Source organism: Crinia signifera, chromosome 5 (genome assembly GCF_055691185.1).
Source record: "Crinia signifera chromosome 5, ASM5569118v1, whole genome shotgun sequence".
NCBI classification, from domain to species: domain Eukaryota; kingdom Metazoa; phylum Chordata; class Amphibia; order Anura; family Myobatrachidae; genus Crinia; species Crinia signifera.
Window position 1 is genome coordinate 255,617,096 of NC_139221.1, and position 17,823 is coordinate 255,634,918.

The 17,823-nt window shown below is 44.6% G+C and overlaps 1 protein-coding gene across 2 annotated transcripts in view; it reads left to right on the forward strand.

Moving 5' to 3' along the window:
• ITGB1 (integrin subunit beta 1) overlaps nt 1-16,853 on the forward strand; it is a 62,782-nt gene extending 45,929 nt beyond the window's left edge. The window contains exons 15-16 of one of the 2 annotated variants that reach the window (XM_083188850.1): nt 1,066-1,232; nt 2,952-3,817. In XM_083188850.1, the coding sequence (XP_083044976.1) occupies nt 1,066-1,232; nt 2,952-3,728 (944 nt within the window). In that variant the 3' untranslated portion in view covers nt 3,729-3,817. Of the gene's footprint in view, nt 1-1,065; nt 1,233-2,951; nt 3,818-15,795 lie in introns of those variants that run through there. The other variant, XM_083188851.1, reaches the window with a different exon arrangement.
• The last annotated feature ends 970 nt before the right edge of the window (nt 16,854-17,823 follow it).

A 17,823-nucleotide genomic window follows, 5' to 3' on the forward strand; every position in this document is an offset into this window, starting at 1 on the left:
TACAAAGCAGATTGTGGGCTCACCTTGGTAGTGGCTGGCTGCACTTGCCACAGGTTATAGTCTTCCTATGTGGATCGTGGACCCCCACCAGTGAGAATGGCCCCCATCAGTGGGCATTCCTACTGTCGGGCATTTAACAGCCAGGATTCTGATGTAGGAATCCTGACTGTTAAGGCCCCCATACACTAGCCGATTTTGGTCAGATTTCAGCCAGATCAGTCGGATCTGGCTGAAATCGGACCAAAATCGGCTAGTTTTGATGTCCCCTCAGATCCGATGCGCGGCGGTAGAGGGAGCAGGGGGGGCTGGGGACGATGCGGGGGACACAGGCGGCATAGAGCCGGGCAGGGGGAGCCGGCGGGAGCTGTCATTACGGAATAAAAAAAAAAAGCCCATACAATGAATGGGCGGCCTGTGATTGGCTGAGCGCTCTTTCAGCCAGTCAGCAATTGGCTGAGAGAGCGCTCAGCCAATCACAGGCTGCTCATTCATTGTATAGGTTTTTTTTTCTAGCACTGTCAGCTCCCGGCTCTATGCCGCCTGTGTCCCCCGCAGCGTCCCCAGCCCCCCCTGCTCCCACCAGCAGCTCTGCTCTGTAGGCCCCCCCCCCCCCCCCCTGCTCCCCGGGTTTTTTACATGTGATAAATCGAGACGATTTATCACATGCCAAAAATGGCACATCAAGTGCCAATCTAATCAAGCTCCCGGGGAAGCTCAGGGGGAAGTCGGGGGCGACTTGTCCTAAGGACAAGTCGCCCTAGTGTATGGGGGCCTTTAGAGCGTTCTTCAGCACCCATTGGCACACCTGCAGAGATAGTAACTGTGCACAGTAGAAACTGACTGCGGTGTCATAGGTAACTGCAGAACCAGTGGTGTTGCCCATACCAACCAACCCAGACGTTTATATTGTAACAATCCTCCTGTGTTTTATACAAATTGTGTAGACCAAACATGTGACCCCTTATACCAGGGCACTACTACTTTTATTACTGTTTGCACTGTGCTTGTGTCCTTGTTTGTAAGGTCACTGAGTAATGTTTTAATTGTGATTTAATGTATTTTCAGAATGTCCTAGTGGTCCTGACATCATTCCCATTGTTGCTGGTGTGGTTGCGGGAATTGTCCTCATCGGGCTGGCTTTACTGCTTATATGGAAACTTCTTATGATCATTCATGACAGAAGAGAGTTTGCCAAATTTGAAAAAGAGAAGATGAATGCCAAATGGGACGCAGTAAGTATTGTTCCACTAGGTTACCTATATTGGGAAAGCAGGCATGTAGTTCCTTCATTTCTGCTCCCATTATTCTCCCTGTCATTCTGTGTTCTCTATGGTGTACAACATCCTCTGACTGTTTCCTTGCTACTGACAATGTCATCCATCCTCTTTCATTGGAAGGATGTGGAACCACCTGTAATGAGGTCCTTTAAAGATTCGTAAACCTTTATTAAAATAGGGATATGTGACGACTGCTGGATTCTGCAAGTGGGAATATGCAAGCACACAAATCACCTGTACAGGGGCAGGTAGAATTGCTGACATTGTAATTAAATGTGGGAGCTACTTACAGTAGTTATCCCTGGGATTGGTTTCTGGTAATCTGACCCATGTACAGTACGTATTTCATTGTTCCTCTCGCAGTTAAATGACTTTCTCTGTAAATGTGTCTATGCTGGGGGAAATATATCCAAATAAATCTGTTCAAAAAATGAACGTGGGTAGAATTATGGATACATTGTTACAATGGGCCTCACAGGTGCCTGTCTAGAGCTGGCCTCATTTAGTGCCAGGCTTTTATTACCTTCTTACAGCTTAGAGAAGTACTGACCGTTTCCAGCTCAGAGCTACATGTTAGTACTGCAGGTAATGTGCTCCCAGAATAAAGCTGGGTACACATATGTACAATTTAATTTTTCTTGCGACCGTTCGATCGACCGAATACACGTTCGGCCGTCCGAAACATACGACCGATCTGCGCGTACACATATGTACAATTGTACTTGCGACGTCCGATGTACTCCCGTCCAAACAATCGCAAGAAAAAGATTGTACCACCGTACACACTCTCCCGTTCTGGCTATTCGCACGATAAAAATGTACACAACATTATCATAATGGGCTGGATTTAAAAGAGCATACCAAAACGAGGCGTGATCACGGAACAAAGAATCGTTCGTGTAGTACAGTGAATAGAGCCGTGACTATTCAGATCATTGCTAGCTGTACTGGATATACGTACGTTCGTTCGTCTATCGGTGCATTTGGGCCTTTTTAATCATGAGCTTGAGGAGAAGGAAGGCTCGTGCGTGCATTTTGGCTGCTATGGCCATTAGATTGCGGGCTATTAAAAAAAGAAAAAGGACCAAGAATCGGAGCTGCTGGACCAGAGACTGGCTTCTGAGGAGAGACACCTTCTCCCACATGCCATTGCTAAAGGAGATACGGGAGAACAATCCTGATGATTTCAGGAATTATCTCCGTATGGATGACGCTACCTTTATGGAGCTGCTGACACTGGTTACCCCTTTAATAGAGAGAGAGGACACCTATTTCAGGAGGCCCATTTCTGCAGAGCAGAGACTGGTGGCAACGCTGCGTTACCTGGCAACAGGCAGGACCCTTGCCGACCTGAGATTCACCACCGCAATCTCATCTCAAGCGCTGGGGTTGATAATACCAGACACCTGTGATGCCATCGTCCAAGTTCTTCAGGACAAATACATGAAGGTAAATATGGAAATTACATACATGTCCCCCATATGTATAGCTGTGCACATACCTGTACCCTACATGTATATCTTTACAATGCCTGTTGATTTAATCTTTTACACCAGTGGGTGGGGGGTCTTTTTGATAAGGCGGGTAATAGCTTTGAGGCTGCAATGGGGGAGGGCTGATGGGTCTAAAATCAACCAAACAGATTATTAATACGCATATACTTTTATATTGCAGTTTCCATCGACCAAGGAGGAGTGGCAAAATATTGCACGTGATTTCCGTGATCTATGGAATTTCCCTAATTGTGGTGGAGCTATCGATGGCAAACACGTCAGGATCATGCCCCCTGCAAAGAGTGGATCTTTTTATTATAATTATAAGGGGTTCTTCAGCATTGTTCTAATGGCCATCGCTAATGCCCGATACGAGTTTGTATTTGTGGACATTGGGAAAAATGGTAGAGTTTCAGATGGAGGAGCCCTGGAGAATACCTTTTTCCACGACCAACTGAAAAAAAATGAACTGAATCTGCCAGAGCGGACTGAAAATGAGCACGGTTTGAACTTTGTTTTTGTGGCGGATGAGGCCTTTGCATTGCACCCTAATGTCCTTAAACCCTACCCACAAAGGGCGCTGAACAGGGAACGACGCATTTTTAACTATCGCCTGTCACGTGCCAGGCGAGTGGTTGAAAATGCGTTTGGGATTCTGAGTAATAAATTCAGAATTTTTCACAGTCCCATCAATCTGCGCCTAGATAAGATTGACAAAGTGGTGCTGGCCTGTTGTGTGCTGCACAACTACCTGCGCAGAAAAGCGGTGCACACACAACAACTGGGGGCTACAGTGGATGAGAGCCAAGTTGTTGACGAGCCTATTGGTCTGACAGCTTTGGCAACTAATTTAAACACCAGAAATGCATCAACGCAAGCAAAGTTGTCAAGAGACGAGTACTTGAATTATTTCAATGGTGTTGGGGCTGTGGAGTGGCAGAATGACATGATTGCTTAAAAATGTACCTTTTTGTCATTGTAAATATATTGTTTTTTGGTGTGTAATAATCCATATTTTGCCAATAAAATTTGTATACTCACAGTTCCGCACAAGTTGTCCTCTGCGTCTTCTTGCAGCAAGGAGGGGGAGGTGGAGGCCGAATCACGGCAAGTGAGTGGTAGTACTCAGGTGCCAGGCATTCCTGGAGGGCACAATGCCACGGCACCTGGAGTGCAGACTGTACCCAGTACTGGTGTTTATGTACTAGCAAGTAGTTGCTCCACCACACCTATTTCTATGCCAATTTCTCCTGGTACTTTGTACGTATGTATATCTGTGCCCTATAGTCACCCTGCATGGTAAATGATATTTTCACACGGACACCAACTAGATTACAGAATTTTTTATTTTTATATAAATTATTAACTTATAAACTTATAAAAAATATAACATAAATAACAAGTAAATAAATAATAAAGAAATACTTAAACATAAAAATATTTAAAACAATAATGCACTTAAATAAACTATATAAAATATTTACATATGGTGGTAAACTTGTCCCACCCCATAATCCCCTGTATCCATCGGTGGTTGGGAGGGAGATGGACTTTCCAATAAACTCTGGAAGGGGCCACCAGGTGGACCTGGTGGGAGCGTATTAGCCAACGTTGCCGGTTGGTGCTGCCTTTGCCCAGTTGGTGGCTGTAAATGTTGATACTGCGGATATTGCACCGGGTGAAATACCGCTTGTTGGGGTATAGGAGCTGGGCTGATGGGTTGAAATTCAACCCTAGGCAGAGGGGTCTCATCGGTGAGACGTGTGTGCCGGGACAGAGTCCCCACACGGGCCCGGTACAGCGTCTCATAAAATATGCGCTCTACCTCCACCCTTGTAGCCGGGTCCAACTTTCGCAAATTGTCAGCTAATACACTCCCCACCCGGTCCGCATCATCCTCATCCATGGTCATCAATCTGTTGGCAGACTCCAGGATCTTGGTGGTTGCCACGTCCGCAGCATCTGGAGTCTGCCTCGGCCTTTTGCGCCCTCTTCTTGATGGCGCTTCTGCTGGAGGTTGAGCGCTTGTTTGCGGTTCAGCGCTGGTCGTGGCGGTTGGTGTGGGGGTGGAGCAGAGGGCCGGTGAAGGCAGCTGTGATGCCACCTCCAGCGATGCCGAAGATTCATCCTCGGCAAATAGCGATGGCTGTAACAAAACAAGATGACAATGATGTATCACTATCGATTTTTAAGACTTCCATATATTTTTATATCTACGCAGAAGAACGCAGCCCATACACCACCATGTTGCTGCCATGGATGAAAGTGAGCTAGTTGAAGAGGCGTTATGACTGGCATCTCTGGAAACTAATTATTTAGATACCAGACATACCAAATACTAATTTAAACACCAGAAATGCATCTATGCGTGCTAAATTAACAGGGATGAATACATGCAGTATTTTATTGGTGTTGGCGCTGTGGATTGGCAGAATGATATTATTCCGTTAATTTTAGACAACAAAAAATATTACAATAATCCGCGCCAGAAAGACTACAACAGTGTAGATACCAGGGATTACCAATGACAACCAAAAGTTCCAAATACAAAAAATGTGGTAAATGCACTTGCGATGTCTGAATATTGATCACTGTGTTCTCAGGCGGATAACAGTATACCTCCACCACTGAGAAGAACCAGAATTAGGGCCACAGAGAAGGTCAAATTGACGATGTATAACCAAAAGGGGGGGTATCGCCCCCTGCAACTGACCTCTCTGTTGTGCCCAACAGAGAGGTCAGTTGCAGGGGGCGATACCCCCCCTTTTCATTTTACATGTTCACAATTTTTATACTGTACTTGCTGTTATATTTATCTGGTTTAAAAAAATTTTTTTAAAATAAAATACGTCTACTTACTGTGCCGCAAATGGTGTCATCAGAAAGCTCTTGGTTGCACGCGGAGGTGGAGGGGGCAGGCTGGTTCCTTGTAGTGTTGCTGACCGAATCCCTGGGCAGCTCCTGGTCCACCGTGAAGGCCAGCAGGTCGTAGTACCACAGCCTGGGCACATAGACTTGGTCTGCCCCTGCCCCAGACCGCTTTGAGGACTCCACCTTATTTAGTTCCTTTTTAAATACGGTCCTCATATTAGCGATCCGAGTCCGGACCCACTCTACATTTGCTGTGGGGTAGTAGGTCTGGCTCACCCTCACCAGCTCCTCCAGAGCAGATAGCCTCTTCTGCCGATTCGAATGGTCTTTGGATTTGGTATTCCAGAGACAATTCTGATCCCTGTAGGCCTCAATGAAGTCCTTCATAAATTCGACATTTTTTTCTGCCATGGTTGAATTTCTGTTCCAAAAAATAAAATAAAAAGGCATATTATTACACCATAAACCATTTAATGTACAGGTGTTCAGTCTGTGGGACACTAGATATACTGTAGCTATAGTACAGGAGTTGAAACTCTGTGGGACATAGGATACACGGTCACTACAAGCCCCAGCATACCCATGGCCCACAGATTGAAGTCCCTGTCATAGAAAACTACACATTTTGTGTTAATACTCACCGAAATAATTGTCGATACAGTCCGGAAAATTCGCTGCGCTGCTCCGATCAATCCAACAGCAACGACGGAATATTCTTTCGTGCTGAACGTGGCTTGAAACACAGTGATTGGATGAGCACACGAATCTCCGCCCCACGCACGTGCTTCGCGTCACACAGACACGGGACATCGAGGAGCCATGTCGGAGGGTCTGGCGCCACCGCATATGGGGGAGGCCAGTACAGAACCTACAGAACCTTTGTTTTCCAATTCTGCACTGATAACAACAGATAAAGAAATCGCTGACAACAAGGAGAAAAAAGTGACGCGCGCATCCGCCATGTCATCTGCAGAGGTGGAACTGATGGTCAAAATGCTGGATAGAAGGGACTACGATTGTTCGAGAAAAACATACCCCAAGACAAATTATAGAAAAGAAATTATTATGCAGCGTGTATGCAAGGAGATAAAGGAGAAGTTTGGGAAAAGAAGGTCCAAATACCAGCTCCAAAAACGGTGGTCGGACCTGAAGCACAAGGAGCAGGCCAAGCTCAAGAAAATTCGTGGAATTATTAAAAGAAGTGAGTCCAATGCCCTAGGTAGCTTTATTAATATACTGTCATGATCCATTACATTTTGTGTGTTTTGCTGACATGTTGCTTGTTTTTACTCAGAGGAAATCCATCCCAGGAGAAGACATGAGGAAGGCAGAGACAGGGCCTCCAACCTAAAAATAAAGAAGGAGAGTACAACAGGTAAGGTTTTGTACCAGCACACCAACAGAACACATGTTTTATACACACAACAAGGGGTAGTAATATGTCACTTTACCTTGTCACTATAGATGATATCCAGGCTGCGCAGCCGATGGAAGGGACCGCAGAGGGCCACCAAGTGATTGCGATCACCAGCAGTGTAGATGGTGAGTGTATACTGCAAATCATCTTTATGGGATAGTGACGTATCATTTGTGGAAAGGTAAACCTTTCTTTATCTGTACTTATTATAGATATCATCGAGATTTCAGATGTCAGTGCAGAGGGGGAGAAGAACACACCATCACCTGACACGTCCAGCGACGAAAGCACAATGCAAGAAAACATGACACAAGTCCATAAATGTCTACAAGAACTTAGCGGGAAAGTCCATACCGTAGCCCAAAAAATTTCAAAAATCCAAAAAGGCGTAGCAGTAGTACACTCTTTATACGAAAAAATTTATAACGGTTTGCATTGTAAAGTCAAAAAATAGTTTGTGTACTTTATTTAACTTTTTTTCTCCTTCTTGTTTATTTGGAGGCCAGAAGCATGGTGCATGTCGTGGCAAGCAGTCTCACGGCAGCAACGCATCCCATGTGAGCAGGCCGGGATGTTCCCATGTGATGCGTTGCTGCCGTGGGACCGCTTTCCACTACATACACCACCATGTTCAAATGTGTTTTTATGTTTTTTGGATGGGTGGGCTTTCCTGCTAAACCTTCACACGTGGCACTTATGTCATGGCAAGCAGTCCCACGGCAGCAACGCATCACATGTGAGCAGGCCGGGATGTTCCCATGTGATGCGTTGCTGCCGTGGGACCGCTTTCCACTACATACACCACCATGTTCAAATGTGTTTTTATGTTTTTTGGATGGGTGGGCTTTCCTGCTAAACCTTCACACGTGGCACTTATGTCATGGCAAGCAGTCCCACGGCAGCAACGCATCACATGTGAGCAGGCCGGGATGTTCCCATGTGATGCGTTGCTGCCGTGGGACCGCTTTCCACTACATACACCACCATGTTCAAATGTGTTTTTATGTTTTTTGGGTGGGTGGGCGTTCCTGCTACACCTTAACGCAAGCACCTGTATAGAGAAAATATGTCCATTTGTACATTTAGATTTTGGCAGGTACCACAGCTGATATACTGCATGTTTTTTGGATGGGTGGGCTTTCCTGCTAAACCTTCACACGTGGCACTTATGTCATGGCAAGCAGTCCCACGGCAGCAACGCATCACATGTGAGCAGGCCGGGATGTTCCCATGTGATGCGTTGCTGCCGTGGGACCGCTTTCCACTACATACACCACCATGTTCAAATGTGTTTTTATGTTTTTTGGGTGGGTGGGCGTTCCTGCTACACCTTAACGCAAGCACCTGTATAGAGAAAATATGTCCATTTGTACATTTAGATTTTGGCAGGTACCACAGCTGATATACTGCATGTTTTTTGGATGGGTGGGCTTTCCTGCTAAACCTTCACACGTGGCACTTATGTCATGGCAAGCAGTCCCACGGCAGCAACGCATCACATGTGAGCAGGCCGGGATGTTCCCATGTGATGCGTTGCTGCCGTGGGACCGCTTTCCACTACATACACCACCATGTTCAAATGTGTTTTTATGTTTTTTGGGTGGGTGGGCGTTCCTGCTACACCTTAATGCAAGCACCTGTATGTGATATACTCTGTTCAGGTCCGACCACCCAAATAAACAAAGTGTTCACAGTATTTTTTGTCAGTATTTCTTAATAAATGTTAAGTGTTTATGCAGAACAATGAACATCACATATCTATCTATCTATCTATCTATCTATCTATCTATCTATCTTCTATAACTATATCTGTCAGGAATGCACACACAACGATTATTTATTTCAAAAGGAATGCACACACAACGAATATTCTTTAACAGCATGGCGCGGAAAGTACGGGGGAGAAGACTTCCTGTTGTTTACATGCTGCGCTGATGGAGGGATGACGCAGCTAGTCAACACCCACATGGGCGTGCTGCTTTTGGGAGGAATGATCGCAGGAACGGGCTGCATATCGATCGAACGTGCGTACACATGTCACTTTTCTTTCGATATGGAGCCGTCCTGTCGGAAGAATATTAAGCAGCAAAGAACCTGCGACCGACCGACCGTGGACGGCCAAGAGCGTTTTTGGCCGTTTATCGATCGCAACGAAGGGATCGGGACAGCGTACACATATATACAATCGAACGGCCGTTCGTCCGCAGATCGGAAGAACGGCCCGACGATTGTACATATGTGTACCCAGCTTAATGCTGTATACTGCGACTTCTCCCAATTTGGAGCCGTGGTATTCTGCAGATATTCACTGCTCAATACTGGAAGGTGTGGGCCAAAGTAAAATTTGATATTGCTTATTATGCAATGCAGTGCTGAAGACTAAACTGACATTTGATGAATATATGAATGCAGGGCTGTATGTTCCTGCCGTAACAACTACTTTCCCATATGATTCTCTATTGACACAGACAGTGCTGTGTAGTGCCTCTTAGGCCAGCTTCCTCCAGTAACTAGGACTAGAGGATGCTCGATGGGAAGAGAGCACCGTGCATGCTGGTGGCTGAACTATTAATATATCTATATCTGGAGAAAACGCCTGAGTTACATAGTGCACATGGCACCTATGTATGGTAATGAAGAGCCACAAAGTACCTTCTGCTGACTGGCTCTCTTAAACGTTGGATACAACAAAAGGCCATAGTGTTTGTGCGACTTGTGCCAGCTGGTATTTTAACAGTTCTGTTATGTGCTACACATGAGGAGAGATGTAGGCACTGATACAGTTCAGTGCTAGAACCAGTTGAAACCTCTCTGGACACTACAGGAACCCACCTTACTGCTGTCTCACGTCCACATCATAAGGCTGCTAGAAGAAATCCGCAAGGTTCTATTTACTGCAAGTTGCACATACTGCACCCTCGGGACGGGTATGGATCATTGGATAAACAGACATTAGGTCGACAGGATCATAGGTCGTCACAATCATTATGTCGACATGGGGAAGGTCGGCTGTCAAAAGTGGTCAACATGGGGTTTTAACTTTTTTTATCCCGAATGTCGACACGGACACTAAAGTGTACCGCTTCCCCTTGGATGCTTCGGGCATGCTTTCATGCCCCACCACGCCTTAGTGGATGGTAGGGCGTGAAACACAGCCTGTTTGCTCAAGAAAAGTTAAAAACCCGATGTCAACCTTTTGACTGTTGACCTAAAGCTTGTTGACCTAATGTCCCTGTCGCCCTAGTGACCGTATACCCTGGAGACTAACTGACTCTGCCCCATAAATGTACATGAGCACAAGGTGTTCTTCTGCTAAACTGGTTATCACATCCTAAACCTAAGCTGTTCTATTACTCTGACTTTTGCTGTTCAATCTGCTACACTGACCTTCTATGTAAATGTACCTTTTTTTTCTTTTATGGATTCATTTCTCCAGCAAGAGAATCCTATTTACAAGAGTCCTATAAATAATTTCAAGAACCCAAACTATGGACGCAAAGCTCCTCTCTAAGTCTCAGTTTGTATTTCCTCTCTTTCTGCCTCTATGCATGCTTTCTGCACTGTGATCTTTCTCCGCCTAATAACAGTCACTACAGAGTGTGCGTGTTTCCGTCAGTGTGAGTTCCAGTAAGCAGGCATGGATATAGCTGCGTTCCTCTTTAATTATCACTGTAGGCACTTTCTTTCTTTGATGGTCAGACATCGGTGCCAGAAAATACGTTTTTGTGCAGTATTCACACAATAATACATAATAAATATAAATTGTATAGATATTCATACATTCTCTGCACTCAGTTACACATTTACACTCTATTTCATTTGCATTCAGGGATTATTTATTTCAAGATATTAAGTTGGCCACCTCCTTCATAGTCTTCCATAAGGGCTAGTCCTAGTCTGACTCACAAAGACATGGGCATTGCTCTGCATCATATTGGCCCTTATTCTGATCTGTGCGGCCGGAGCCGCATACGTTGCTCCGGCCGCACAAACCAATCCCCGCCTACAAGACGGATCGCCACGGCCGTCCGTACGCGGACGGCTGGCGATCCGCATGAAATTGGTGGGGCGTACGCCTCCACCATGGTGGGAGCTGCCCCCTGCATTCGATGGTCGACGACCATCGAAGGCAGGGCCGCACGCTCCACCAGCTCACGCAAGCTTAGACCACACGGACAATCGTCCGTGTGAAAGCTTGTATGGGGGCGGAGAGCTGACATCCGGCGATGTCAGCTTTCCGCCCCCATCACTGGCGTCATAGCCTCATTACCATGCATACGCCCCGCGTTTGCATGGGAACGCCCATGAAACGCGGGGCGTATGCATAGGGAAATGAGGGTATTAAGCCCCTCACGCCCCTATACGCCCCCTTTGCGGCGTATAAAATTTTTGTGCGGCAAATTTCCCCTGCACATGCGCAGAGTGAAAACATCGGCGGTACGGCCGCACGCGGGCCGTACCGCCTAGATCAGAATAAGGGCCATTGTCTGGTCATTAGAACACCCTCCTTCAGCTGATTTCTGCGGTGTACAGGTTACTCTAGCAATCATACAGGTCAAAAGAGAATAACTTAAGGATCCGCATAATTTGAAATAGGACATTGCTGGTTTGTGTGAAAATGCAACACCAGACTAGTAGGATGGAAGTCAGTAATTCACAAACTGCTGCAAACTGTTTTGTTCTTGCCTCAGTGCCAGACTTCGTGATGCAATACAACAGAGGGAGGCAGACCAAAGATGGATGCGCGCTTTGCCATTCAGTTATATGTCTGATATATCATTAGCAGTTGTGTGCCCTCATTATAACTGAACAACATTGGTCAGACATATTGCTTTGGGCCTGCAGCACAGTCTATGGCTAATACACCTGCAAATATATCGGCGGCACATCGTTCCGCATTTACGTGCGATCGTCACTTGCTGCTGAATTCACCAATGACTGACATCACATCTGGGCAGGCACATCTATATGCCTTCACAGTTGTGATGTAATTTACAACACATTGGGCCGATAACTGGGAAGTGTGGCTGCCAGTGGTTCCCAACTGTGTGCCATGGGACACTTGCATGGGGGCCCTGGGTTGGTGGTCCAGGAGCAATTAAAATTATTCATATTCCATGTAATAGGCAAAACCAATGCTTGTGGCTGCCAATCATAACATATGTGGAAAAACAGTGAATCCTGTCCCTCACCCCATAACTTACCTTAAGGATGACAGGTAAACACAACAAATGTAACCAATTTAATATTTATTTATTTTCTAAATTTCTCCATAAGCTTTTGGACTAGGGTTATCATGAAAAAAAATTGATACTCTAGGGCACCGTGATTCAAAATGTTTGGGAATCACTGGTGTATGCACTTGCTAGTCATCAGATACACTAGGTCCGGCAGATATGGCGTCCTAGCGTGTACCCAGCATAAAATTTGTAGTTGGAATCTTCTCCAATATACCAACCAAAATCTTGTTTGGCTGGGTTTTTATTGTTTGTGATTTGTTAAAAGGGGATTTTTGTAAGAACTTTCGGTTCAAATACCTTTCTCTGATTTCATCCTGGTGACACAGCTCAACCTTGGGATGTAGGAGGGTCCGAAGGAGCCAGGCACCTATGCTAAAGACTTGAGAGGCAGACTCCTCCCTTCTGCATCCCAGCATTCCTCAGTACAACTTCTAGAGCACACTAGGACACATTAACTCAGTACAACGCCTGAACATATTCACATGCACAATCAATTAAATTAACCATTTTAACATAACACATGAAACGGCACTACTTACTGAGCGTAAAGGGAGGGATCGCTGTGTCACCAGCATGAAATCAGAGAAAAGGATTCGAACGTTAAGTTCTTACAAAAATCCCCTTTTTCTCTTTCATCCTGGTGACACAGCTCAACCTTGGGAAGTTCAAGAGCCGGTCCTTTGGGAGGGTACACTTAGGTCTGCAGCTCTCGTCATTGCTCGCCCGAATGATGCGTCCTCCGACGCGAACTCATGGAACCTGTAGAATTTTGTGAATGTGTGAACAGAGGACCAAGTGGCAGCCCTGCATACTTGATCTGCAAAAGCCCCGTGGCGCACAGCCCAAGAGGTAGCAACCGACCTGGTGGTATGAGCATTGATTCTGGATGGCACTGGTCTGCCCACTTTAGTGTAAGCATAATCACCGATCTCAACCAAGGAGCAATGGTCTGCATAGAAGCTGGCCAGCCCCTTTTATGTACATCATACAAAACCAATAAAAGATCAGTCTTTCGAAATTCTTTCACTCTGTCCACATAGATTCGCAACGCGCAAACCACATCCAAATTCTTTACTCTGTCCCTATTTCTGACCTCCTCAGAAGGAGAAAACACTGGAATAACAATTTCCTGGTTTAAATGAAATGAAGAAACCACTTTCGGCACAAACTTAGGAACTGTTCGCAGCACAGCCCTTTCCTCATAGAAAACCAAAAATGGAGACCTACTAGATAAGGCTCCTATCTCTGAGACCCTTCTAGCAGAAGCGATAGCCAACAAAAAAGTCATTTTCCAAGTAAGAGCCTTCAGGTCAGCTGACCTTTTTAAAAGTTCAAATGGTGGTTTCTGTAGAACAGATAAAACAAAAGATAAATCCCCAGTTGCCTATAAGGAGGCTTCAGCCGAGTAACACCCTGAAGAAAACTCTTCACTTCTGGCAGTAAAGCCAGACAGAGCTGATAATCGTACTTTAATAGACTGAAGACTCAGCCCTGAAGCAAATCCATCCTGCAAAAAATCCAATAGTCTTGAACTCTTGAATCTAGACGTGTGGACCTTCTGTTTCTCACACCATCTAATGTAGGTTTTCAAACCCTGTACTAATTTGGTCCTGCAGGGGGGCAGATGTAACTTGTGCAGAGAGAATTAGATTTGGATGGGGTTTTACTTAAAAGTGAGATCTATATTGCAGTGTAAAAATAAAGCAGCCAGTATTTACCCTGCACAGATACAAAATAACTCACCCAAATCTAATTCTCTCTGCACATTGTACATCTGCCCCCCTGCAGTGCACATGGTTTTGTCCATCTAAGAAGGATTTTGTCAGAGTGAACTAGAATAAGGCCCAGAATGAGGGAAGAGACCAAAGTCCCTGCTACAGCGGGGAGACAGGTCTTTAGCGCATTTTTCCCCCTGTAAGCCGCTCCCACTGTTAGTTTCTCCCTTCCTTGTGACTCCCCTTGACTGAGGATCACCTGGAATCACCCAGCTCTGCTGAGCTCCTGTAACAGGCTGAAACCTCTGTAGTGTTCAGCCTGTAAACCCTTCCAAAATGGCTTGCGCCATCACGGGTTGCCGGTCACCCAAGATCCACACACCCCCCCCCCAAGCAGGGAGCCGCCTCCGGGGTCGCCCAGGGTCCAGGAAAACCCCTCTAGTGAGGAGGTTTTTAGCGCTGTACAGAGAGACCAGACAGCGGCAGGGTGAGGAACTTCCTCTGGAAGCCTCACACTGTAACTGCACGAGGCTTCCAGGGGAAGTGAAATATTAATAAAAGAACAAACACCCTAGCTGCTCTTTCAATGGCTGCCGCAGCAGCCCTTCAGCATAGCACCCATTCTGGTGCTATGGGAAGGGCTGGGGAATGCTGGGAGGCAGAAGGGAAGAGCCTGCCTCTCAAAGCTTTAGCATAGGTGGCTGGCTCCTTTGGACCCTCCTACATCCCAAGGTTGAGCTTTGTGACCAGGATGAATGAAAGAGAAATATTGATGCAAATTGCATAGCTTTTTGCAATACTCAAGAGGCTGTGGGAAACCAATAATGACAAACACTCAGTGCCTGAGATAAGATATTATGGTACATCCAGAAATGAAGGCATTAGTGGTCTGGTGGGAAGTGAGCAACATGAAGAGGGTTTAAACAATAGGAGGGGGGTGGGGAGGGGTTTGGTAATTTTTTATAAAGTTTGTGTGAAGATGTGGCTTGGTGACTTGGTAGACTTTGTTCATTTACCTTCAAGGGAGGTTTGTTTCTGTTCTATATTTTTCCCTTACACCTCCAGTTTTTTTTTTGTATAATATAATGCATTCACTGTGCTTCAAACACTGGGGTAAAGGGTGGAAGTTGATAATGCAGTGGCCAATCTGCTCCTAACTGTATTTTTTCCAAAGCCAACCTGTAACTTGTTATGAGCTGATTGGCAGATGCATTTCACTATCTCTCCGGGCTGCTCCAAAATGTAATGGACCACAATTCTCCTGAGATAGTTACTGGAATAGCAGAAATTAGTTTAAAGCAATATCAGCCTGCTTTTGGCTTTTTAAAGCAATTGTTGCTTTAAATCTATTTTGCCGAATTGGTTGGCTGCTGCGAATCTTCGGCTATTACATTTAGTTCTCGTATATTGTGGTCTCTAATTCACAACATGTAAATATATGTGCCGAGTGATTTTTTTTTTTTTGTGTGTGGAATATTAACAAAGTTACAACATGGGCATTAATTTATATATGTAAATCCTATAATGGCGATCTAAAGAACTAACGGTTTGTGCTGTTACAAGAAGCATAAGTAATTTATGCTGGATTGTAAAACGCTTTCTTACACTGCTGCAGTGGTGCTGGAGGATTGTGCCTGTGTCTGATCTCTGCACTGTTTGCATTGTGTGTGTTTGCAATGGTTTGATATTCTAAACACGTTTTTCTTTTACCCTGATTAGACAACCTACTTTGCCTAAGCTGCAGCATTTTGTAATTACTTGTTCCTGTTTTCCCTTTTACAGGGCGAAAACCCCATCTACAAGAGCGCAGTGACAACCGTGGTGAATCCAAAATATGAGGGAAAATGAGCGACTAGTGTCCCTCATACTACACTGTATGCAAACTAGCCATATTTTGTTTTTCATACCCACCCGCTGGTCTCAGATGGGCTGTACAGCAGTGATTTTTTAAATCATTACAGTGTTTGACCGATTTTCACAATGTACAGTTTATGTAAAAAGCAAAGAACTGCAAAATCTGATATGCAAGATAATATAATTGGTGCCATTGGACTGTCAATACAAATTAGACTGCGTAGTTTCATAGTCACTGAAGGTCACGCTGTGCCTTTTTGACCTCCTATCTCTGCAAGCAGCTATCTCGCGGTTTTCTTTGGGGTGGTTTAATCACTGAAGGCTTCGCCGATGAAAGTATTATAGTGATAGGTCTTCACAAGGAAAATTGGGGCTGGAATTTACAAACCATGTGACTGTGATGGATACCTCAGACTTTAGCATGAGCAGCAGGCTTGGGAAGTAGAATTATGTAGGAGGGGGTTTGGAATCAATATTATGTATGACTGTTAGCGCAAGTGAGCGAGGAAGCAAAAATCATTGTGAGTGAATGCAATACATGGTCCCTGGCGCATGCCTTAGTAAATGGTAAATTCTAGCTCTGAATGAACCGCTGCCTGGCTTTAAACAAATAATGCACTGATTGGGCGTTTCTAGCCCTTAAATCAGGTCAGTGTTTTTATTTTTGAAATCTGGTGCTTCCTTGTCTTCCTAATCACTTACTGCCTTTTTTGTCAGGACTTAAACTCCAGCTGTAAAATGATAATTGTCTCTCTGGTTACTCACTGTGACCATTTCATTATAAAGCCTTGTCACTTACTTTTTGTGTTACAATTGTGCCATACGGATTCAGTGTATATTGGCCTTCAACCATTTGCTTTGCCTTTGTTTAATGTTTGTCACAATCATGTTTTTAAGTGCCTTTTTATTTTAGCAGGTGTTCACTTTTTACAATACTGTTAATTGAACTTATTTATTAAATAAAACAACTTAAAAAATGTATGAAATGAGTGTGTTTATTACGCAATGTGAAGTAATGATTTCTAGAGTTTTACTTATAGCCTCCTCCTATACTCCTGGAATCTTAATGTCATTGTCTCTGCACTTCTACTTTTACTCTTCTAGTTTTTGCTTCAGATAAGAGTATTTGATTTGGACACCTTGATGTGCAAGTCTTCTTTTCTGGCCATTCACAGTGATAGGTGTGTGGTGCACACTACCTCATCTATTTAGTTTAAGGTTGTATTTAGTTTTCTCTTAAGCAGGAAATCATTCTATTTGCTGCGGTTACAGCACTGAAGATTTAACTGAATGAAGAAGGGGTTGGTAAGGACCTAAATGGACTATAGCCAGGTGTTTTTGCTTTGAAACCCTTTTCCAGAGTGCATTTGGGCTTCCCTTAATGCTCCTTGTATGTTTTATGTCTGTATTAGGCTCTCTGTGGGGGGCTTTGTAACTCATGAACTGGGGAGGCGTTGAAAGGTTTGTGCTAAAATTGCTATCTTATTAAGTGGTGCTTCCTGTACCCTGATATCAAACCCCACCACCAGAAAAAGCTAGTGCAAGAACCCGCCAGTAGCCAAAATATTTAGTACAGTTAAAGGTGGCCACTCTTCCACACCCCTAACACAGAGGCTGTACTGTTTTACACAACGTCCCAAATTTATACATTTTTCATGACTAAAGATTCTTATAGGGATACATAATGTTTGCATATTATGTGGAGCGGTGCACTTGTTCGTCATAAATGCTATACAAATTCTCCTTCTAAATCAGTTATCATATTCCACATCCCTATAATGAAAAATCTTAATATCATTATTCCAATGGTATTTAATGTCTGGTTTCCCCATCAAAAGTAAGCACACCTCATACTAGTCAATCATTTATATGCTTGTATGTTTTGCGAGTCCACTCATTAGTCAGAAGAGTTTCTGAGCTGAACATTATATTATAATAAAATAAAGACGCTGTCCC